Below are 23,610 nucleotides of genomic sequence, written 5' to 3' on the forward strand. Positions count from 1 at the left end.
TAAGAGGAAGATCAGAAGAGAGAAGAAACATAGTTTTATAAACTCTAACTCAAACGCCATAATCAAGGCATCTCTTTCTTTTAGTTTCCTACTTCCCTTTCTATTCCAACATGCTTGACTTACTAGGATAAATTAAGTGTATTTTAAACTACTCATAGACTCAGAGAATGTGTGTGTGTGTTTTCAGTGGCAGGTTGAGAGGTGGGGAGGCAAGAGGAGAAAGAAAAAATACCTGTAGTTGTTTAAGATGGTTTGCTGATCATATGGGCAGCTTCCTAGCAGCAGTATCGTATGGCGTGGTCATTAGAAGACTTGTTTATTTGCCACTTCTGAATTTTAAGACTCAAACATAAAAGTAGCCTAGTTTCATAGTTGAAAACATGTTCACGGCCACATACTCAGTCCTGTTTTCTTTACGTGAGAAACCAAAGTTCCAGAGGTGGTTTATCTAAGAATGTCTCTAGGAAAAAAAATATTGTTTCTGGAATGACCGGTATACCTCCACCTTTGATTTTTAGTCCTCCAGGGTGTTCAGTCCCTGTTCCAGGAAGGAGTGACAAGGAGAGTCGTTTCCTCCATGGCCCCTAAACGCCATATCCTGCTCATTAACCAGCATCCACCTCGGGAGCCACTTCCAGTCTCCGCTGTCCCCACCATTGTGTTCGCTGGCTCCAAGCCAGCAGACACACATCTGAACTTGTGCCCCTGGAAGTATTCTCAGCACTTCAAGGAACTACAGCCTGGCCAACTTTATAAAATTACACTCCACAAAAAACATACATATATATAACTTTTTCAATTCCTAGGAGCACTCACATCTATAAGGCACTAACTAACCAAGACTTAAAATTCAGTGAAGCATTGAGAGGATTTTATCCTATGGGAAAAAAATGGGACTTCTCCAGAGATACATAAACCTTGGCCTGTGTGGCGGACAGAATGCAGTCACTTTGTTATCAGCTGTAGAACGAATTGTTAATCCTCTGCTGCTCTCCCAGTCGGCAAGGCCAAAAAGAACATTCTGGAAGGACTACAACTATCCATCTGGTTTACAGGGGACAGATCCAAGAACACAGTGGAATTCCTAAATCTTTGGGAGTGAAAAGGTATCCTTCTGTTTCTCGTCCATCTGATCCCATTTCTGCTGTAGCAAGGTAAATCAAGTTTATTCATGTTCTCTGACCCCTTCCCAAAGATCTTAAAGATGAAACAACACACTTGAGATGCTGGGAAGAAAAGTTATTCTAGGTATAAAATTTCATCAGCATTAAAAATTGATTATGCAAGGAAACTGAAGGTTTATGCAGATGCATCAGAGGAAAAATGTGCTCAGTGCCCATCGTAAACACCAACTGAACTGCAAGCAGCCTGTTCTTGCTACATGGTCTCCTATTTATCTTCATGCATTGGGGGTATGTACCAAACTCTGTGCTTCACAACAGTGCCTAAGGACTAGGCTCAGATGGAAAGGGCTACAGTGGGCTCAATCTTTCTTTTTTTTTCTTCTGTACTCCAAGACAAATTAACCAAAGTGCAAAAATATTTTTCATCACGTTTTTCTTTTTCAGCGCAACAGCAGGAATACTCTCTCGGCAAATAAGCAGGGAAGAAAATCCGCTACTAAAGACTTAAGTGTTCTTGTTGCCAATTTGGCCATTTGAATCAGAAAGTTCAAAATTTGCCTGATGTTTTTACTCACCAACTATCCCAAGGAAATAATTAGACAAGAGTACAAGTGTATGCAGATGGACTTCACAGCTTCCTTTTTTTCTAAAATTAAATTTGCTGGGATAACATTGGCTAATAACATCATATAAATTTCAGGTGTATAAGTTCGTGATAATACAAGATCGTTACAGTTTGTTGTGTGCTCACCACCTGAAGTCTCATCTCCTCCCATCACCATGTACTTGACCTCCTTTATTCTTCTTCCTCTTCTGCCCACCCCCGTTGCCCCTCTGGTGACCACCACACTGTTGGGTCTGTGAGTTAGTTTTTTGTTTTATTTATTTGTTGCTTTCTGTTTTGTATCTCCCATGCGTGAAGTCATATGCTTCTTCTCCTTTTCCATTTGACTCATTTCACTACAATATTCTCAAGATCCACCCATGCTGTTGCAAATGGCAATATTTCGTTTTTAATGGCTGAGTAGTATTCCATTGTATATATGTACCATATTTATTTTATCCATTTATCCATGTGTTCGCTATTGTGAATAAAGCTGCAATGAACGTAAGGGTACATATATCTTTATGAATAAATGTTTTTAATTTTTTGCATATACACCCAGAAGAGAGATTGCTGAGTCACATGGTAGCACTATTTTTTTTTTGAGGAACCTCCCTGCTATCCTCCATAATGGCTTCACCAATTTACATTCCCACAAGCACTGTGCAAGGGTTCCCTTTTGACCATATTTTCTCCAAGATTTGTTAGTTCTTGTCTTATCGATGAGTCATTCTAATAGGTGTGAGGTGATATCTCCCTGTGGTTTTGATTTGCGTTTCCCTTACAACCAATGATGGGAAGCATCTTTTCATGTATTTGTTGGCCATCTGTACGTCTTCCTTGGAAAAGTGTCTATCCAGGTGCTCTCCCCATTTTTTGATCGGATTGTGGGTTGGGTTCTCTTGCGGTTGAGCTGTATTTGATGTGTCTGTGTGTGTGTGTGTGTGTGTGTCTGTGTGTTGCATTGGGTTGGTTGACTTGGAAAGATGGTGAGGAGAAGGGTGGTAACAGGCAATGTTACAAGAGTAAAGGCTTTAGATAGAAACAGACCTGGAATCCTCTGTTGTTGGCCAGCTGGGGGTCCTGGAGGAATTTATTGGACCTCAGTGCAACTCTTTTCCTTCACATAGAGAACCAAAGGAGATAACGAAAACAGAGCACTTCGCCATGAGATTGCCATAAAGAGATATTGGAGTTTAAAAGCATTGCTGATGTAAAAAAGATATTGTTGGGTGTTGTAGACTGAATGTCTGTGTCCCTGCAAAATTCGATTCATATGCTGAAATCCTAATCTCAGCGTGATTATATTAGGAAGTAGGGGCCATTGGGAGAAGATTAGATCATGAGGGTTGAACCCTCATGAGTGGGAGCAGTGCCTTTGTAAGAAGAGCCCAGAGAGCTGGCTACTCTCTCCCTGCCGTGTGAGGACACTGAGAGAAGTCAGCTTTCTGCAACCAGAAGCGAGAGGGCGCTCACTGGCACTCAGTGGTGCTCGCATCCTGATCTTCAACTTCTAGCCTCCAGACTATGACAGACAAATTTCTGTTGTCTATATGTCATCCAGTCTGTAGTACCTTGTTTAAGCAACCAGAACTAAGACATTAGGTTAGAAAAACATACAGCACAATCAGACTCTTGTCAAAAATATATAGATCTATATATTCATCCGGTAGCAAAATATGTACTGAGCATTTACTAACTGATAGGCACTTCATTAGGCAAAGAGAATATAACAGTAAGCCAAAAGTTAGATGGACTCTGCCTTTATGGAGCCCACAGCCTATTGCTGGTTCCTGGTTGTGAGAGAGTCATCGTAAAACCCCAGTTTTGAGGGCAGAGAGGAAGCGTCTAGTGAAGGCTGGTAGTAATAGGAGCTGATCCAGTTGGGAAGAGCAGGGACATTTCCTAAAGAAATGGCAGTTGAGCAGAGATAGAGGATGAACCAGCCTTGACCAGATGAATGGGGGTAGAAGAGGAGCAGTGAATGTAATTTAAGCACATTGAGTCTGGGGTCAGCCAGGTGCCCTTCCAAGCCTCCTCCTGCCACTCACAAGCTCTTAGGATTCTGGGCCTGTCACTCAATCCCCTTGTCCCAGTGACTTCATTTGTAAAGTGGAAACAACAGATTTCTTTATTTAATATGATTATTAGAAGGACTAAATTTGATAACACGAAAAGTGCTTAGCAATTATTCAGTAAATGCTAGATAATACCAAAGGAAAAGAAGAATAAAGACCTAAGTGCAAAGAGGGAACAGTATGTGCAAAGCTCCATGGGAGCATAATGGAAAAAAATAATGAAGCTCTAATACAGAGTAGTCCTCCCCTTGTCCACAGGGGATACATTCCAAGACCCACAGCAAATGCCCGATACCTCAGATAGTACCAAACCATATATATGTATGTATGTATGTATGTATGTATATATATATATATATATATATATATATATATATATAATCTTTTCACTTGGGCATATTGCAACTGCCAGCATCAGTATCTTGCACTTTGGGGCCATTATTAAGTAAAATGAGTTACTTGAACACAAGCCTGCAATACTGAGACAGACGACCTGAGAACCCAGATGGCCCTTAAGTGACTAACAAACAGCTGGTTCGCATATGCAGTTTGGGTACTCTGGGCAGGGGGATGATTCACATCCTGGGGGGAATAGAGAGGGACCGTGAGCGATTTTGTCACGTTACTCAGAACAGCACACAATATACACTTTAAAAGTGGTTTATTTCTGGAATTTTCCATTTAATATCTTCAGACCCCAGTGGACCGAGGGTAACTGAAACCAGGGAAAGCAAAACTGTGGACCAAGGGGAACTACTGTGTGTGCTGCTTTTGTTCGAAAAGCTGCTGGGAGTCCCTGGAGGTTTCGAGCAGGGGCACCCCCCTGCTCGGGTCTTTCACATGATGTCCCTTTCCATGGGCTCTTTTTCCCCTTTCCCCTCCTAGTTCCTTCCCGTTTCGGCTTCAGTGGCACTCCTCCCAAAAAGTTCCCCCTGACCTCCCAACTAGGCAAGTGCCTTGTGAATACCTCCCTTATTCCAACCGTGTATACCAACCGTGTACACGCTGGCTTTGCCTGCGGGATGTCCGTGTCCCTCGCCTACATCTGCACACGATGGGATTTGGCCTGGGATTGCACACAGTTGTGCCCCCAACCGTTAGCACCGTGGCTGGTCTGCAGTGGGTGCTTATTTCACATTGGTTAATGGAAGACAGAAAGANTACTCAGAACAGCACACAATATACACTTTAAAAGTGGTTTATTTCTGGAATTTTCCATTTAATATCTTCAGACCCCAGTGGACCGAGGGTAACTGAAACCAGGGAAGGCAAAACTGTGGACCAAGGGGAACTACTGTGTATGCTGCTTTTGTTCGAAAAGCTGCTGGGAGTCCCTGGAGGTTTCGAGCAGGGGCACCCCCCTGCTCGGGTCTTTCACATGATGTCCCTTTCCATGGGCTCTTCTTTCCCCTTTCCCCTCCTAGTTCCTTCCCGTTTCAGCTTCAGTGGCACTCCCCCCCAAAAGTTCTCCCTGACCTCCCAACTAGGCAAGTGCCTTGTGAATACCTCCCTTATTCCAACCGTATACCAACCGTGTACACGCTGGCTTTGCCTGCGGGATGTCCGTGTCCCTCGCCTACATCTGCACAAGATGGGATTTGGCCTGGGATTGCACACAGTTGTGCCCCCAACCGTTAGCACCGTGGCTGGTCTGCAGTGGGTGCTTATTTCACATTGGTTAATGGAAGACAGAAAGAATGGAAGAGAAGGAGGGAGGGGGAAGGTGGGGAAAATGAGGGGGGTGCAGAGGTAATGAGATCAGTTCAGCTTTAGACTTGATTGTAATTTTAAACTTTTTAAATAAATTTTAATTGATTTTGAGTGGTGTGTCTGGGTAGAGATGTTCTAAAAAGCCAGGAAAACTGACTTGGAGTGAAAGACAGATCCAAGCTTGAGCCATGTACAATAAAGAGTGCTGTGGTGAAGAGCTGAAGCAAGGGAATGGGCAATAGCAGGGTCTTCAGAGACAGTGGTCTGGGGTCACTAACTGTGGGAGTGTGGGGAGGTCACCAAGTCTCTGAGTCTCCTCTGAAACCAGACAGAGACATAGGAGCCTATCGCAGCCAGCCAGACACCCACAGCATGCTGCCCCTGTCCCCAGGCCACCTTCCACCCAGCTGGTCACTCAGAGTAACTGAATGCTGATCATGCAGAAGTGAGATTCTTCTCCTGCTTTGGTGTCTGGAGTTTATCAGGTACCTACCGGTATCTGTCCATTATAAGGGTTTACTACAACACAAACACGCGTACTCATACCTTTCCTGGCTCCCTCACTGGGTTGTTGCAGATCCAAAGAGAAAATGCATGTAAAGAGATTTACAAAATATCAAGTGTCAAATAAATGAAGATGACCTTGTCATTGCAGAGATCAAACGTCAACCTTCAGATGGCTTTTTCTTCTTCTTAAAAGGGAAAAAGCCTATTTCGTGGGAGTCCATCTTTTCAGATACCTTAGCGCAGGGGTCCCCAACCCCCGAGGCCTGCCGGGACCAGCAGCTGTGCAGGCTCCTTAGGAACTTAAGGAGTGGTGTGAGCAAAGCTCACCTGAGCTCCACCTACTGTCCTTCCCCACTCCCTCCCCCTTTTTCCTGTCCATGGAAAAATTGTCTTCCATGAAACCAGTCCCTGGTGCCAAAAATGTTGGGGACAGCTGCTTTAGTGGGAAAGAACATGAGTCTTGGAAATCAGATAAACCTGGATTTAAATCTGGCTCAGTTATTTTAGAGATGCCTGGTCCTGGGTCGGAGGCTTAACTGTTCAAAGGCTTTGTTCTAGTCTGTAAGATGGTGGATAGGACCTTCTCACAAAGTTGTTTATTAGATAACGCCAGCAAGTGCTTTACACAGTGCCGGGCAAATGCTACCTAACAAACATCAACGTTGAATATCACGATTGTCTTCAGGAGTGATGGGGACAGCAGCGACCAAATGGAAGAATCACTGAACATTTCCCAAATCCGGTCAGCACCCTCTCCTCCGAGCTGCATCGCCCCAGATCCAAGACCTTGAGTTAAACTGCAGTCCAATGGAGAGCTCTTACCCTCCCAATTCCTTCCATGACTAAGGACATGCATTGAGTGTAGTTGTCCTTGGCCAGGGATCTCTGGGGGAAAAGACCAGTGACAACTTGGGCCCAGAAATGGCAAATCCATCCCAGACAATGTCGAGGGGTCTGTGCTGATCTGGGGACTGCAGAGGAGAGACAGAACTAGTGTTCATTCCAGACCCAGCTCTTTTATTTGGCTGTGTGATCTCGAGTGAGTTGTTTCGCCATGCGGGGGCTCCTCATCCTTAAGTGTGAAATGAGGGAAAGGGTTATGTGGGAAGGGGGTGCAGTTAGAAATCACCTCTAGGTTCTCCCCACATTTTGGTTGTTAGGATTCCGGGCTTGCAGAGAAATGGGTGCCTGCCCCTTCTTGGTTTGCCCCTGGCCAATGTGTGGTAAATGCTACCTCCTCCCCCATGTAATTCCACTTTAGAAGTCATTTTCATAGGATCTAACTCCCTGTGAAATTTCTAATCATCAGTCAATAAAAAACCAACTATTTACCTTTAAACAAGAAAGCATTAATAACGACTTTACTGATCGCTGGTAGGCTTCACTTAATTGGCAGGTGGAATCACCTTAGTGATGCTCAGTAATTCAGATAAGAACATGAAAGAAGGGATGGTCCTGCATGTACTCATCAGAAGCAGGGGAGGCTATTTTTTCCCCTCTTCTTGGAAGAAAGTTGAGAGCACTGAATCGTTGTGATGTACTGGAAGAAAGATGTCACTTAGGGAGAATGCAAAGGCGACCTGCTGGGGACACTAGGAGCTTCTGAACAGGTTTATTTGTCTGGGAAGAGCTGTGGTTTGAGCCCGGGCAGGAGTGGGCTTGTGGGCACATCGGAATGGAATCTTGAAATCAGGCTTATTCCAGAAAATGATCTGAGAAAATAACGACAAGGGATGCGTATGTAAGGAGAATCCCATTGGCTAAAGACCTTATTTAAACTCTGTCTACAGGAGTTCCAAATTTACATGAGAGACACTTTGGAATTGCGTGGTTTTGAGAATGGAAGACTTTCCCCCACTCTTTTCTCTAAATTGCAGAGTGCAGGCACACTTTCCAGCACCTTCTCCACACCCAGGAGGGAAAATAACCCATCCAGCACAGAAATACCAAAGCGGAGCTGTAGTGAGAAGTCACTCGGTTCAAACACAGTCCTTCTCTGCGAGGCTTGTTTGAGGCAAGTGCCTCCACCCCCCTCAACATTACCTCAACTTTAGAACTAGAGTGGGAGGGAAGACTGAAAACAGTAAGATGTCCTAAAACACCAAGGTCCCAATTATGTTTACCTGACAAAACTGCCTTGAGTGTCAGCGTGAAAGTGATTATGACTTGTGGCAGGTGGGGGAGGGACAGTATGATTGTGGAGGCTGGGGCACTTTAGAGGGACTCCCTGCAATTTGTCCCGTGCTCCCGGGGTAGGGAGTCTTACAAGCAGCGCAAGAGTAAAAGCAACTTCCAACCACTCAGTCATGAAGCAGTATTAACTATTGCTATTCTTTTCACTCTCCTGCTGCTGATGTCTGTAATCATTTCATTGTGTTTTATCTTATGCACTCGTTTTATACTTTATTAACTACAAAACACAAGTCTGTAAATATTTTCTGCAAGTTGATTTACGGCTTGCTTTCTCTATTGTGTAAGTGGTCAATGCGCTCAAGTAGGATGTAAATGCGGGAGACGATGCTCAATCCTTCTTTTTAGAAAGCATTCGACACCATAAACCTGCACGTAAACAAACACCTGCACATTTGATTCCTGATTCTCTCCTAGTTCTTCTTACACTTTTTTTTGGCTGCTCTTTCTTGTATTCTTCTTGTAGGTCTTCTTTTGTTTGTTTGTTTTTTAATTCATTTTGATTGTATTTTCCCATTTGTTTGTTTTTTTCAATTTTGTTATTAGACTTTAATCTTCAGAGCAGTTTCAGGTTCACAGCAAAATTAAGCAGAAGGTAAAGATTTCACATATTCTCCCTGCCCCTCTGCACGCACAGTCTCCCCTATTGTCAACATCATTCACGAGAGTGGTACGTTTGTTACAACCGATGAACCTACACTGGCATAGCATTACCAAGAGTCCATAGTTTATCCTAGAGTTCACTCTTGGTTTTGTGCATTCCTTGGGTGTGGCCAAATGTATAATGACACGTATCCACCTCTGTAGTGCCCCATGGAATCATTTCACTGTCCTAAAACTCTGTGCTTTGCATATTCATCCTTTGCTCTCCCCTGTTCCCTGACAGCCACGGACCTTTGTACTGCCTTCAGAGTTTGAGTTTTCCAGATGGTCATAGAGTTGGAATCATATCATACATATCCTTTTCAGATTGGTTTCTTTCACTTAGTAACATGCACTTAAGTTTCCTTCATGTCTTTTCTAGGTTCGATAGGTCATTTCTCTCTAGCTCTGAATATTATTCCATTGTCCAGAGGTACCACAGTTTATCCACTCATCTACTGAAGGATATCTTGGTTGGTTCCAAGTTTTGGCAACTAAGAATAAAGCTATTATAAACATTTGTGTGTGGGTTCCTTTAGGTTAATACCCAAGACTCTGATTGCTGGATTGTGTAGTAAAAGTATGTTTAGTTTTCTAAGAAACTACCAAACTGTCTTTCAAAGTGGTTGTACCATTTTGCATTCCCACCAGCAATGAGTGAGAGTTCCTTTTGCTCCACATCCTCGTAGGCATTTGGTTTTGTCAATGTTTTGTATTTTGGCCATTCTAATAGGTGTGTATCTTAATGTCATTTTAGTTTACATTTCTCTGATGACATATGATATAATGTGTCTTTTTGTATGTTTATTTGTCATCTTCTTTGGTGAGGTGTCTGTTAAGGTCTTTGGCTCATGTCTTAATCGGGTTACTTGTTTTCTTATTGTTGAGTTTTAAAAGTTATGTGTGTATTTTGGATAACAGTCTTGTACCAGATAGAGTTTTGCAAATACTTTCTCCCAGTCTATGCCTTGTCTTCTAATTCCCTTCAAATTGTCCTTTGGGGAGCATGAAGTCAAGGAGGATGGAAGGATGACGGGAAAAGGTAAAGGGGATTGAGAAGCACAAACTTCCCATTATAAAAACAGCCATGGGGATGTGAAGTACAGCAGGAGGTGTATAGCCAGTACTATTGTAATAACTCTGTACGGTGCTACACATACACAGACTTAAAGTGGTGATCACTTTGTAATCCCCATGCTATATACCTGAAACCAATAAAAATTGTATGTCAGCTATAACTAAAAATAAATGAAAAAAAAGTTGTCATCAGACACAAGGTCATCTAGATTTTCTCCTTTATTATCTTCTAGGAATTTTATAGTTCTGGGTTGGTGACCCACATTGAGTTAACTTTTGTGAAGAGTGAAAAGACTGTGTCTAGATTCATTTGTTTTTTTTGGCATGGGTCTTTTTCCTCTTACTGTATCTTTTTTCTTAGATTTACCTCTAGAAAAATATTCACATTTTTCCTAATTGCTCTCATTCATTTGCTCATCGTTTCTCCTGTCTTCTACAATGGCCCTCCAACACCAGTCCCTGGACCTGCTGCATCCGAATCAGCCAGGTGCTCAGTACAGATACAGCTCCACGGGTACCCCAGAGGTGGAAACTTCTGGGACTCAGAACTTTAACAAAACTTTAAGCAGAGAATCATATTTAAGGATTCTAGGGGATTCAGAGGAGCAGAACACCTTGGCGGTCATGGTTCTAGCCCATGCTGCTGGTGTTTACACGTATTTCTTCAGTCAATCCCAGTGGTTTCCTGAGCTGCAGCAGAAGTATACCCTCTTATTCTTGACCTTGAACAAGCCATTGTTACCAGATGAAAAGGGTCCATTTGCTTGCATGCATCAACGCCAAATAAGACATGAACGTGAGTTTGCAGCCAAGAGAGTGAGGATTTATTAAAAAGGAGATGGCACCCTGCCCAGAGTCGCAAGTAAGCTACTGCTCAAAGACCTGGCTCCCCAGCGGCTTCCGGGGATGGATTAAATAAGGAAAAAAATCATCTATCCCGATGACTAACAGAGTGACGGTGCTGGTGTCTACTGATTGGCTGGTGCTAGGGTAGGGTGTAATTGATCACTGCATCTGGTCCTGACGTCAGCCATGAAGTGGTTCCGTCCAACTTCACAAGAATTTGTCTTGTGCGATGGTCCTGCTTTCCTGGGTCTGGACCTAAAATACAACTGAGGCCAAGATACTATGTTTAATTTGATTGAAAACTCTGTCTCAATAGTCAAGAGATGCAGGACCTTGTTTCTAAGACTACTGGAGGCTGACCCAAACCTCATGGTCCTGAGGGCTTAGTGATGAAGCAAGGCGGGGTGGGAGTGGGGGGGTGAGTCAGGACACTGGATGAAGCCAGTTTGAATCCTAGGGAAAAAACCGAAATTAAAGAAAATAAGGTTCCTGCACAGTTACACCATTTAGCATCTCTCAGCAAGTTTTCCTCGTCTGTAGAGTAAGCATAACATTTTCTCCCGTCCTGAGTTGTTGGGGAATTAGATACTGCACTATTCTGACTCCACCAATGACAAAGCACTCAATAAAACCCAGCTGTTACTGTGTTCTGTCCTCCCTAACACTTAGCAAGTGATACTAGAGGTCTTTCCAGACGGGACTCTCTCTCTCCTCAAGACCGTGAGCTTGTTAGCAGCAAAAACACAGCATTGTTCATCATTGTCCACCAGTGTCCAGCACATTGTAGCTACTTAACAAACGCCTTGCCTGGATGACAAATAAATAACTGTGTTAATCAGTTATTCACATAGGTCGTCACAGACTATTTTTAAAGTATGTCTTTTTGTATGTGCATTTCTAGGGAGGAACAAAAGACACACAGTTGTGGCGAGAATAAGAACATGCCAACAACCTTTCTTGTAAAAGCATAGCATCTTTCCTGTTACAGCCCAGAAAAACTGGAGCAAGTCTGTTGTTAAATCTGTGCCCCTTCTTACTTGTCTGCAGTACGACCCCTGACATGTTTGCCCTTTTGACATTCCTTTCTGGGTACTAAGCTTTAGTCACTGTCACCAAGGAAAGGGGGGAGAGGCCTCATTCCTCACAGCTCTGCATATCTAAACTCTGGTCCCCTTTGTCCAGCGAGTTAGCCAAATTCTGTGTGTACATGCCGTTAAATCAACTGTCTTCTATACAGAACTTTATCCGTTTTTCTACCTTTGGAAAAAAAAAGGTGTCTAACAATTTCTTTTCTTGGGAATGGCCTTTTCCCAGGCCTGTCCATAATCTTAAATGCACCAGACATTTTTGGTCCCTAGGAGCAAATACAAAGATGGCCTGTTTAGCCTTTGTGGACTGGGCAATACAAGTGTGGGTCAATTTTAAAGCACGCAACAGAGTGTGCATAATGGATTTCTCTTTTAAAAATACAGTAGGCCAAAAATAAACCTGACAAAGGGCAGCTGTAGAGTTTTAACATGTGGAAAACAGGCGGCAGTTATGTAACTAAAAAGAAACATGATAAATATTTCACACTGTTAGATGAGCGTCCAACTGCAACACGTAAAAAGCAAAGCACACAGAAATGCTTCGGAAAAGGGCCCAAGGCTATTGCTAAAATTTGATGCCTGCCTTCCAGCACGAATCTTGATTTTTTTTCTTTTCTTTTTATTTTTTTTAAACCCTCGTGTCCAAGGCAAAGCCGGCGAACCCCATCTCCCAGGAGCGCCTCCTCGACTGCTTCGTTCTACGCCAGAGAATTTGCAAAAATCTGTACCTCTAGGCTGTAAACTCCAAAAGTTCCGTGGCCAGGAGGGCGAAGAGAGGAGTCTCAGCCAGCCGGCGCGCCCCACCCCGCCCCCGGGCCGCGTCTCCCGCCCGGTTCCCCGCCCGGAGGACAGCTGGCAGCCCGGAGCAGGGCCAGACACAAAGCCGATCAGTCCCGGCGGCGCGGGGGTGGGGGACGACCCAGCAGGGCTTCCCTTGCACTCCTCGCCGCCCCCCTGCCCCTCAGTAGGACCCAGCCGACACTTCGTCCGGCTCCTACGGCCCGCCCCTCTGACCCCCCTCCCTCTGACCTCCCCCCTAAAAAAAAGGCCCAGACCACCCCCCCGCCCCCATCCCGGGGCTAGGGAGAACCTACCTTAGGCGGCCGGCGAAGAAAGCGTCCCAAGCCCGGAGACACTGACGTCGCCGCAGGGTCAGTCCCCTCCCACCTCCTCCACTTCCCCGGCTCCACGAGCCTCTCTTCCCCCAACCTCAGAAGTTCGGGGGGTCCCCTCTCGGCCTCCCGCGCTCCGGCCGCCGGGACCTCAGCCTCCGCAGAGCGGCCACCTCGGCCCGGGAAGATGGCGAGAAGGAGCGGCCCCCGCCTGCTGCTGCTGCTGCTGCGCTACCTCGTCGTCGCCCTGGGCTGTAAGTCGCTCGGGTGCCTGCGGTCTCCCCCCGGCTCCCGCTGGGAGCGGGCCCCCTAGTCCTCCAGCTCCAGAAGCGGCGCTCGCGCGGGGCGGCTCGGGGCAGAGGGTCCGCGCGGGGCAGCGGACTCCGCACCCTGCGCGCGGGGAATCGGGGAGTCGGCGGGGCCGGCGCGCGGGGGGCGGGCGCGGGGTCGGGGGTATGTGCCCAGGTTTCTGTTTATTGTCCGTACCATCTGATCTGGTCAGTTCTAGTTAGAGAACATTAGGGATCCACACCAGCAGGTTCTTATCTCCTGGAAAAGTTGGGTTAAGTTTTCAAAGACACAGGGGACGTGACCTGAAGGCAAATCTCACTAACTCCTTAAAGATGCTAAGATCCCAAGATGGCATCAGTTGGAGGCCGGCGCCGGCCACACAAAGTGCGGGCGCGCGGGGCAGTGTCCTAATCCCTGGGCTTCCGAGGGCCCCCGGCCTGGCGAGAGTGTGCGGTGCCCTCGTGGGGCTGGAGTGCGGGGTATTCGCCCGCTGAGTCAGAATTACTTTTGTCCCTTCCACGAGCAGGTCTCCAGTAAGTTCAAGTCCGGTCTGGGAACCCTAGCCAGCCGCGTGCCCTCAACGGGACGCCCAAGCGGACGATTGTTAGAAAGATGCTGAAGCTGAAAGATTGAGTAGCGGCTGGAAGGCGGGAAGGTGTCCCCAAACCACTTTCACAGGATGGTTCTAAACAGAATTTCCAAGGATTCTCGGCTCATGAGATTCAAAATCCCGGGAACGTTTCCCGTTTAGGAAATTACACTAGATCTTAAAAGCACTTAAGCAATGAAGTCCTTTTTCTTTTGTTTTTCTTTTTGGTCGTTTTTTCTTAAAAAAAAAAAAAGAATGAGGTGTTGTTATTCAAGTTCTGGCAATATAATAGTTAAAATAACCTGCCGGGTGAGCGTCTAATACCACAATACAATGTAGCGAGTGCTGCTCAGCTCCACGTGACGTGAGCTTTGTCCCGTAGGGAGCGAGGCAGGTGCAGGTTATCTCAGTGAAGGGACCCGCTCTGACCTATAGAATAGAAAAATCAAACCATTATGTAATTTTGAAATATCAATTGGTGGCATGTTGAAGACACAGAGAAACAAAACGCACGAATACTGAAAGGCAACAAAGATGCAGGCTGGAGGAATTGCAACAAAACTGCTGAGAAAGTTATGGGTTTGTTTGTTGACCATCCTGTGTCAGATAAAAAAGATTGTGACTTTAGTATAGCATTGTCACTAGTTAAAACCAGAAAAAACCATTTTAGTCTGCTATTCTTATTCACTAGTCAGAATAGAAACGACACACCCTAAGTGTGACATTGTAACCATGAAACGACCAGCGCTTGGAGGGATGGGCAGAGCAACTTCCTCCTCAGGCTCTGAGTGAACCTGACATGAGCTCCTCCCACCGCGACTCCTGTAGGCAATTAATGTGCAAGTGTGCGGGGAGCTTTCATATATTGTTCTTTGGATGCCAAAAGGTCTAGCGTTGCAAGAATGTTTTCTTTTTTAAAATCTTTTTTTAAACAGACACCTTTATTTTATAACAGTTTAGGTTTAAAGAAAAATTGCAAAGATAGAGAATCATACTACACTCACTTTTTCTTATTATTAACATTTTTACATTAGTATGATACATTTGTTCCAATTAGTGAACCAATATTAATATGGTACTATGAGCTAAAGCCCACACCTGATTCAAATTTCCTATATTCTTGCCTAATGTCTCTTTTCTGTTGTTCAGGATTTCATCCAGGGTACCTCGTTACATGTGATAGTCGTGTTTCCTTAGCCTCCTCTTAGCACTGACAGTTTCTCAGTTTTTTTTATATTACCTTGTTTTTTATATTACCTTGACAGATTTGAGGTGTGCTAGTGAATTATGTTGTAGAATGCCTCTCAATTAGTATTTCTTTGGTTGTTTTTTTAATAACTAGTCCGGAGTTAATGGGGCTTTCTGGAGGAAGAGCACACAGTTTACATTGGCATTTCTATCACATCATCTTCAGGGTGCACACTGTGAACGTGACTTGCCATTGCTGCCGTTGGCCCCCCTCACCTGACTTCGGTAACGTGTATCTGGTGTCTCCCACAGGTTATCCCCTTATCCCTCTGTCCATACTGTAATTTCTGAAAAGAAAGTCATTATCTACGAATCATACTTAAGAAAGATGAGTTACACTTCACGTCCTTGAGGATGGAAAATCTCCATATGTTACTTGGATTTCTTCTGTTTGAGAGATGTGTCTACTCCGCCTCCACTATTTATTCATCCACTCATTCATTTTTATGTCAGTGTGCATGCATGAACATTCATTTTATACTTTGAATTATCATTTGATACTATTTTGTTAATTTTAGTGCTCAGGTTACTCTTGCTTTGGCCACTGGGCGTGGTTTCAGTTGGTTCCTCTGCTCCTGCAACTTGGCCCCAGTGCACACGCACGCACGCACACACACACCACACACTCTCTTTTGATTTCAGTATTTCTTTACTTTCTGGGACCATGAAAGCTCTAGGCTCATCTTGTATATTTCCTGCCGCAGGCCTAGGATTGGCCGTATCGCCAAAGAACCCTGGTTCCTCTTATTGGAGAACAGTACTGGAAACCCAAATCTGAGCAGTCGGTATGCTCATTGCTATTAGGCTGTTGTTAAAAACATGAGTGTTTTTCCGGGCTGAGTTTCCCTCTACAGTCCTGTTTGTGATCTCTCCCCCCAAGTTTGATGTCCAGATCCAAAGACAGTGTAATGAAGGCTTGTGTGTATGCCAGACTGTTCTAAGGACTTTATTGTGTATTCTGTTTTTAAGGTCTCTACGAATGCACAAGAAAGTATGTATTTTCAGCTTACAGAGAGAAGCTAAGTTCCTTGACTAAGCTCACTTATCTGGGCTGGAAAGAGATGGAACTGGAGTTTAAAAGCTGAGAGTTTGTCACAGATACCTGGACTTCTTTCTATCTGAGTGCTTAACCCTCTGACCATCTTTACTCAAGAAAAGAATGAGGTGGATTTAGTTGAATTAGTGGCTTTCTTAAGCTCTAATTATATTCACCCAAATATAACTGTACCACTCTCTTGTCCTAATAGTGCCACGGACAATGCCATGCCGACTCCATTCTTCCTTTTATTTCCGTGTGTCTTTCTTCATAGTCTAGAAGATTTGTGTTGTTACTGCTGTTATTTAAACAATGTTTAAATAACAATGTTTTTTTAACAATGTTTTCAGTGTACCTGTTGCTATATGGACTTTTATTTGTGCGTTTAGTTGAATTATGTTTTTATTTCTCACCAAAATGGAAGCTCCATTAGGGAGAGAATTTCTTGGTGTTTGCTCACTGCGGGAGGTCCAGTGCTGAGCAAAGTGCCTGGTTAATAGGAGGTGTAAATGTATGCCTGTTGATTTGGTAGGAAGGGGGCAAGGTGCAGTGGATGGAAGAAACAGGAGGAAATGAATGATTGTATTTTAAATCATGAAGCCCTAAGTAGGTAGGGTGTCAGTTTTCTCTGAAGTAACATTTAACCTTGATACCTCAGAAAACAAAAGAAGTGAAGTTTAGTACTGGGGGCAGGAGAAGAGACTGTCATGCGTTCTGGGATCTTTCAAACAGCCAAGGAGTTGAGTGTGAATGAGACCAGTGGGCTGCTCTTAACTCTGCAGGGCTGATAGCAGCATGGGATCCTCAGGGCTGGGCTGGAACCCAAGCCAGGCCACTTGGCCTGAGTCATCTGTAATCTCTCATCAGCTGATAAGGATTGGAGGGTGGGGTTTTCTGTGAACTCACAAGGGCCCTCCTGTGGGGTGGAACTGACCCAACCCACACTCCAGGCAACTGGGAAAATCCTTTCTGCCCTCTGTTAGCACTGTTAAAAACCAAGCTTCATAATGTGTTCGATAAAGAGAACTGGTCTTATTATCTGTTGAACAGAGAGGTCAGAGTGGACTGGCTGGCTGACCAGTACCCATTTTGAGGCTGTGACAACAATGACATTAGAAAGAAGTCAAGCCCTGACTGGTGTGGCTCAGTTTGTTGGGAATCACCCCGCAAAGTGAAAGGTCACTGGTTTGATTCCTGATCCGGGACCATGCTTGGCTTGCCGGGTCCAATTGCGGACACGTGCGCAAGGCAACCAACTGATGTTTTTCTCACACATCGACGCTTCTCTCCCTTTTTTTCCCCTCCCTTCCCCTCTCTCTAAAAATAAACAAAAATCTTTAAAAAATTTTTTTCTTAAAAAAATAAGTGAAAACAAAAACGTCAGCATAAAGAGAATAGTGAGTTCCCTGTGGCTGAGATGACTCATTATCCCTCCACAGAAGCAGTTTAGTGAGAGGAGCCCATGTGAATTTACATTTCCTTGCTCTATCCATGGTGTCCATCACACTGGCTCCCTCCCGTGGGCCTTTGGGACGGAGAAGATGCTTTGGACTGTAAACACAAGGTCCGCCTCTGTTGTTGGCAAGCAGCCTTACTTTGTTGCAGTCAAACCAGCACAAAACAGTAAAGGCCATTATTTAAAATATCAGCCCTGGCTGGTGTGGCTCAGTGGGTTGCATACTAGCCTGTGAATCAAAGGGTCACTGGTTCGATTCCCAGTCAAGGCACATGCCTGGGTTGCAGGCCAGGTCCCCAGTAGAAGGCACATGAGAGGCAACCACACATTGATCTTTCTCTCCTTCTCTTTCTGCCTCCCTTCCCCTCTGTCTAAAAATAAGGAAAATATTTTAAAAGTAAATAAATATCAGCTCTTTTCATCTCATAGCAATAGAGTGGCAGTAATGCAGCACTGATACTTCATTTTAGTTGTACCGTCAGGTTGATGTTTTGAGGAATGAGGGTGAGGGTGGGAAAGAGGAGACAGAATTGGGGTGAAGCGCTTTCTTTGGCAAAAGAGGAAAAAGGAAACAGTAAACAACTTAAAACCAGGCAGTGTTTTCTTGGAAGGTGTTACTGTTAACAAGGCCAGAACTCGGAAAAACGACCTAGCCATATTAGTTTCTTCTTGCTGTAGTAACAAATCACTTCATGTTTGATCAGCATGAGTTTATTGTCTTAGAGTTCTAGAGGTTAGAAATCTGAAATAGGTGTCGTTGGGGCTAAAATCAGGGTATGGGAAGTGCAGCGTTCCTTCTGGAGGTTCTAGAGAAGCTGTTTCCGTGCCTTTTCAGCTTCTAGAGGCTACCCGTTCCTGTCCATTCCTCCAGATTCAAAGCCAGCAATGCCAGGCTGCCATACCTGTGGCTCTCTCCTGCCTCTCTCTTCCACTCAGAAGGACCCTTGGTAGCTATGTTGGGCCCACCCAGGTAATCCTGGGTGGTCTACTCATCTCAGGTCAGCTGGTTAGCAACTTTAATTCTATCTACAACCTTAATTTCTATTTAGCATATAAGGTAACATACAGGTTCCTGGGAATAAGATGTGGACGTCTTTGAGGGACCATTATTCTGCCTACACACCAACCCAAATTCGGATATGCACAGCAACAGTATAGTCAGGATTGTGGCCAAGAATATTCTAGATCCCATGAAGCAACCATAACTTCTAAATTATAATTTGCGGGATTGTATATGTCTGTATTTTTATGAGTTGTATTTCAGATTGCATAGTGTAGTGGTAAAGAACAAGTCTTCTGATGCTGAACTCTGTGCTCACTTTCTTTTATTTTTTTTCAATTTTTTGAACTTTTTGATGTTATCGAGAGAGGGAGGGAGGGAGAAAAAAAGGGAGAGAAACATTGATGCCAGAAAGAAACATCGATCGGTTGCCTTCTGTACACACCCCGACCAGGGACCGAACCTGCACCCACGCATGTGCCCCCGACGGGGGATCAAATCGGTGACCTTTGGGTTTGTGATACCTCACCCAGCCGAGCCACACCTGCCAGGGCTGGGCTCACTTTCTAGCCGTGTGACCTGTATGTTATTTGTCATGTGTGTGTCAGTTTACCCGTGAGTAATGCTGGTGATCACAGTACATTTTTTTTTACCCACTTTACCTCACCCCCTTCCCATCTACTCGACAGGTGTATGTTTGCACCTACTACTACTAACCAAGACTTTGTTTTAAAATGTGGTGTTTAAAGTTCTGTTGCAGAACATACCATCCACATTGGTATCTATGTCTACCTGTAGGAAGAGTATGCTAGCCAGGTCGAGGGGGAGGGGCCAGTTCAGCTGGAGGGACCCGCGCACAGCTGGCCGTGGGCATAACAAGCAGGGGGTGTCATGGAAGTCTCTCTCTGCTCGGCAGGGAGGACAGGGGAGGGCAGAAGGCAGCAACCATGTGGTGGAAGACCTTCTGGGGCACATTTAGGATTTTAAATCTATCTAAAGGCAAGGAGAAGCCATTGAAGGCTTTTAAACCCTGTGTATGTGTAAGGTTTGCAGTTCAAAAAGAGAACACAGGGGGTGGAGGATAAGTAAGATGGGTGGGTGGGCAGTTGAAGTAGAGAGACCGGGTATGTGCGACCGGAATGGTCCAGCAATTCATATTTCTTTTCTATAGTTTATTGAAACACACACACAACACACACACACAATTAAACATATACCCACAGATACTTGTTATACAGGGGACCCCCCCAATATCTAGAGTTATCTTCTGGAGGGTGAGCGCCTTATAGTACAGGCTGCCCCTGCTATGTAAGTGTTCTAGGAACCCATTTGTTCAGAGTACCAGCTGGTGTTGTTGTGAGAGGCTGCATTCAGCTTCAATAAAAATTTTTTGAAGACTCTTTCAGCACATTTGCCCATTTCATGATGGGTGATTTCCAAGTGCATCTGCCCACACCACACTGAGTGTTCAGCAGTTTTTGGACAAAAAAAACAACAGGACCCCTATGCCCCACCCCCTTATTCAATTGCTCTTTCCCCAAGTGACATTTTTTTGTTTTCCTGGATGAAAAAAGTCCTCAAAGGGAATTGTTTTGCCTATATGTAAGAGGTGAAACAGAAAAAGCACAGAAGCATCAAAATCAATGAGTTCAAAAACTGTTTTGAACAGTGGAAAAAAGTGTCTTGATAGGTGTATTGCATGGAATGGAGACTACTTTGAAGGTGACTGAAGTATGAACGTGTAAGAATAAATGCACATTTTTTATAAATAAATTCCTGGCTTTGGTGCCCCCTCTCTTATATTTGAAATGTAGTTAGTTAAATTTGATTAATAATTTGAGGGAAGTTGTTCCAGTTTTTGAGGAATTTTTAAATTGTGTCTGCTATGTTTCTGACTTTATGCTCGGTTCTGAACATATAAATATGAAACTGTAGCTCTTTTGGTTACTTCATTCAATTTTATTCTATTTCTCACTCCTGGGTTTGTCTGCCTTCAGTGTTGAGTGTTTCCCAGTGTTGGCACACCCTTAGGTGGGTTATATGATTTGCTTTGATGGAGAGAAGAGTGGCCATCTGTGTTACTAAGTGTGTGAATGCATGCGAGAGAGAGGGAGAAAGAGAGAGAGAGGGAGGGAGAGAGAAAGGGAGAGAGGAGAGAATGAGAAAATGAATTCCTGCTGACAGGACCACAAACCTCCACTTTCAGCATCTTCAGGCTTCAGGCCAGAGAGGTCAGAAATGTCCATTTGAAACTGTTGTTACGTTGTATTTGCAGAGAACTACACTGGACTGAGTCCTGTGAACATTTCAAAAGCTACAGTGTTAGCCCTGGCTGGTATAGCTGAGTGGATTGAGCGCGGGCCTGCGAACCAGAGGATCGCGGTTCGATTCCCAGTCAGGGCACATGCCTGGGTTGCAGGCTGGTTCCCTGCAGGCCAACTCCCAGCAGGGGACGCACAAAAGGCAACCATACATTGATGTTTCTCTCCCTCTCTCCTTACCCTCTAAAGATAAATAAATAAATAAAATCTTTAAAAAAAAAAAAAAGCTACAGTGTTAGCTCTATGGTGTGGCTCAGTGGATTGAGTCCCCATCTGCAAACCAAAGGGTTGCCAGTTCAATTCCCAGTCAGGGCACTTGCCTGGGTTTGTGGGCCAGGTCCCCTGTAGGGGACACACAAGAGGCAACCACACATTGATGTTTTTCTTCCTCCCTTCCCCTCTCTAAAAACGAATATATATATTTAAAGAGCTACAGTGTGGGCTTTCCACTGCCTTGGCCCAAGCAGTCTTGAGCAGGTGTCCTTGTGACCCACAGGAGTCATGGTTCTTAACTCCAAGTCTTGTGTTTCTCTCCCTCTTTCTTATGCCACTGGCATCGAGTTTTGATTTGTTTTGTTGGACTTTGTTTTGTTGGAGGTTTCGAAATTTCTCGTGGGGACAGCGGGGGACAGACCTGCCTTTACATCTGCTAGGAGCGCTGAGGAGCGCGCCGGGTCTCTCTCCTTCATGGCAGGCCCTCCAGCTCCCGCCCTCTCATCTCGTCACAGCGGTCACCTGCTGTCCTTAATTTTAGCTTTGCTCACCCTGTAAAAACTTAGTTTAGTATGGACATAGCCAAAGGCAAAAATAGATGATTGCTACATGCCTTTACTTACATGTTTAAAAATAAGACACATATATGGTAAATTCAAACCCAGGTCTCCTTTCTAGCCCTCCGACTTCTCCACTCCTCACAGGTAACCACGCGTGTGTTTCTTGCATATAGTTCCAGAAAAATTGGGAGGAAAAAATATAGTTACAGCATATATGGTATAGTTTCTTTTAAAGTTAAAATCTAAATTTACTCTGCTTATTGTTGTTCTGCACCTTTCAGCATGTCAAATCCTATATATAGTGTTCTTCACCTCCCCCCAAATATTTATTTTCACTAGTGAACAGCAACCCAAGGCTAGATCTCACAAACAGGACTAATGATACCATCTTGTGAGGCTTTTAAAACCCTGGGCCAACATGCCGTAGGGGCTGCTTTCTAGTTAAAGCCACCAAAAGTAAGTGGTGAAATAAAAGGATAGAACAAAATGCAGGGAAAGACGCTCCCAAACCAGTGAGCAAATCTGCAAAGGGAGAAATTCCAACCCAGACCCAATGAACTGGGCCAAAGAGAAGGATAAGGATCGACACCGGGCAGAGACACCAGTGTCAGCCAGGATGGACAGACAGGTGGAAGCTGGAGCTATTTTGAAGGGAGACCAAGGAAAGCATGGCCACAAATAAAAAAGGAACATGTTGAACTACTGGGAAAGTGCTAAATTTGAAAATGGAGAGTGGTGCTAATGTTCTCAAAAATGCTCTAGAAACACTTTAAAATAGAAAGGGATTCTAATCAGAAATAGAACTGACACAATGGCGTAAATAATAACTCGAGTGTAAATAGATGCTATCTATTTAATCCAATATTCATGAATTAATCTATTATGTAATCCAATCATTTAAACACACAGAAAGCCATATTTTAAAAAATGATAAAAGCCCTGGGTGGTGTAGCTCAGTGGATTGAGCACGGACCTGTGAAGCAAAAGGTCGCCAGTTCGATTCCCAGTCAGGGCACATGCCTGGGTTACAGGCCAGGTCCCCAGTAGGGGACACACGAGAGGCAACCACACATTGATGTTTCTTTCCCACTCTTTCTCCTTCCTGTCCCCTCTCTCTAAAAATAAATGAATAAAATATTTTTAAAAATAAAATAAAAAATGATAAAAATTCTACATAAGCTGATTGGACACATGGGATCACTGTCCTTTGGCTCCATAAAATGAATGCTTTTGGTCCCAGAAGAGTCAGGTTCTTTTGTGCCCCGCACGTGTGTGTGTGTGTGTGTGTGTGTGTAAAAGGGAGTGAACATCTCTTCCATTTTACTTTGATGTGTTTCTCCTTTCCAACCTCATCTTCTTCTTCGTTGTTGTCATTCTTCTCCATGTGGCCAAATGCAATTCCTCTGTGAAGGTCTAACTCCCAATATCCCATACCTCTTCTCAGAAGCCTTCCCAGCTCGTCCATTCTTCAAAGCCCAAATCTACTGCATGTTGGACTCCCAGTGCTCTTGGTACGCCCCTGGTTCTCTTCTGGCACTTTTACCTAAAAGTGCCACTCTGCACTGTGGGTTTGTTGAAGGCAGAGGCAACACACCTTTGTGTCTCTAGAGCCTGGTGTAGTGCCTGGCACAAAGCGGTTCTTTATTGGTTAGTTACCGAGAAGTACGGAGTGGAGCGTAATGTTGGCTTATTTGTCTTTTGGCTTCGTAAAATTACGTATATGTTTAGTAATAAAAATCTCAGGACACATATAAATTAATAGTCTCTAGTGAATGAAGAGTTGAACTGATTTTAGAATTCCCTCCTTCCTGATTAACCATGGCCTCCACTGAGTTACAGGAACTATAGAGAGTGATCTGCCTTTTAGAGTTCAGAGAAATTTTGCTGATGGCTTGATACTTCCTTGAGTTAGTTAACA

The 23,610-nt window shown here is 44.4% G+C and overlaps 1 protein-coding gene across 1 annotated transcript in view; it reads left to right on the forward strand.

The window, feature by feature from the left end:
* Positions 1-12,703: 12,703 nt before the first annotated feature.
* JAM2 (junctional adhesion molecule 2) overlaps positions 12,704-23,610 on the forward strand; it is a 50,989-nt gene continuing 40,082 nt past the window's right edge. The window contains exon 1 of the mRNA XM_037065121.1: positions 12,704-13,232. Coding sequence (XP_036921016.1) covers positions 13,166-13,232 — 67 coding nt within the window. The 5' untranslated portion in view covers positions 12,704-13,165. The remainder of the gene's footprint in view (positions 13,233-23,610) is intronic.

This window comes from Sturnira hondurensis, unplaced genomic scaffold, assembly GCF_014824575.4.
Source record: "Sturnira hondurensis isolate 20B ecotype Veracruz unplaced genomic scaffold, ASM1482457v3 Scaffold0015596, whole genome shotgun sequence".
NCBI lineage: Eukaryota > Metazoa > Chordata > Mammalia > Chiroptera > Phyllostomidae > Sturnira > Sturnira hondurensis.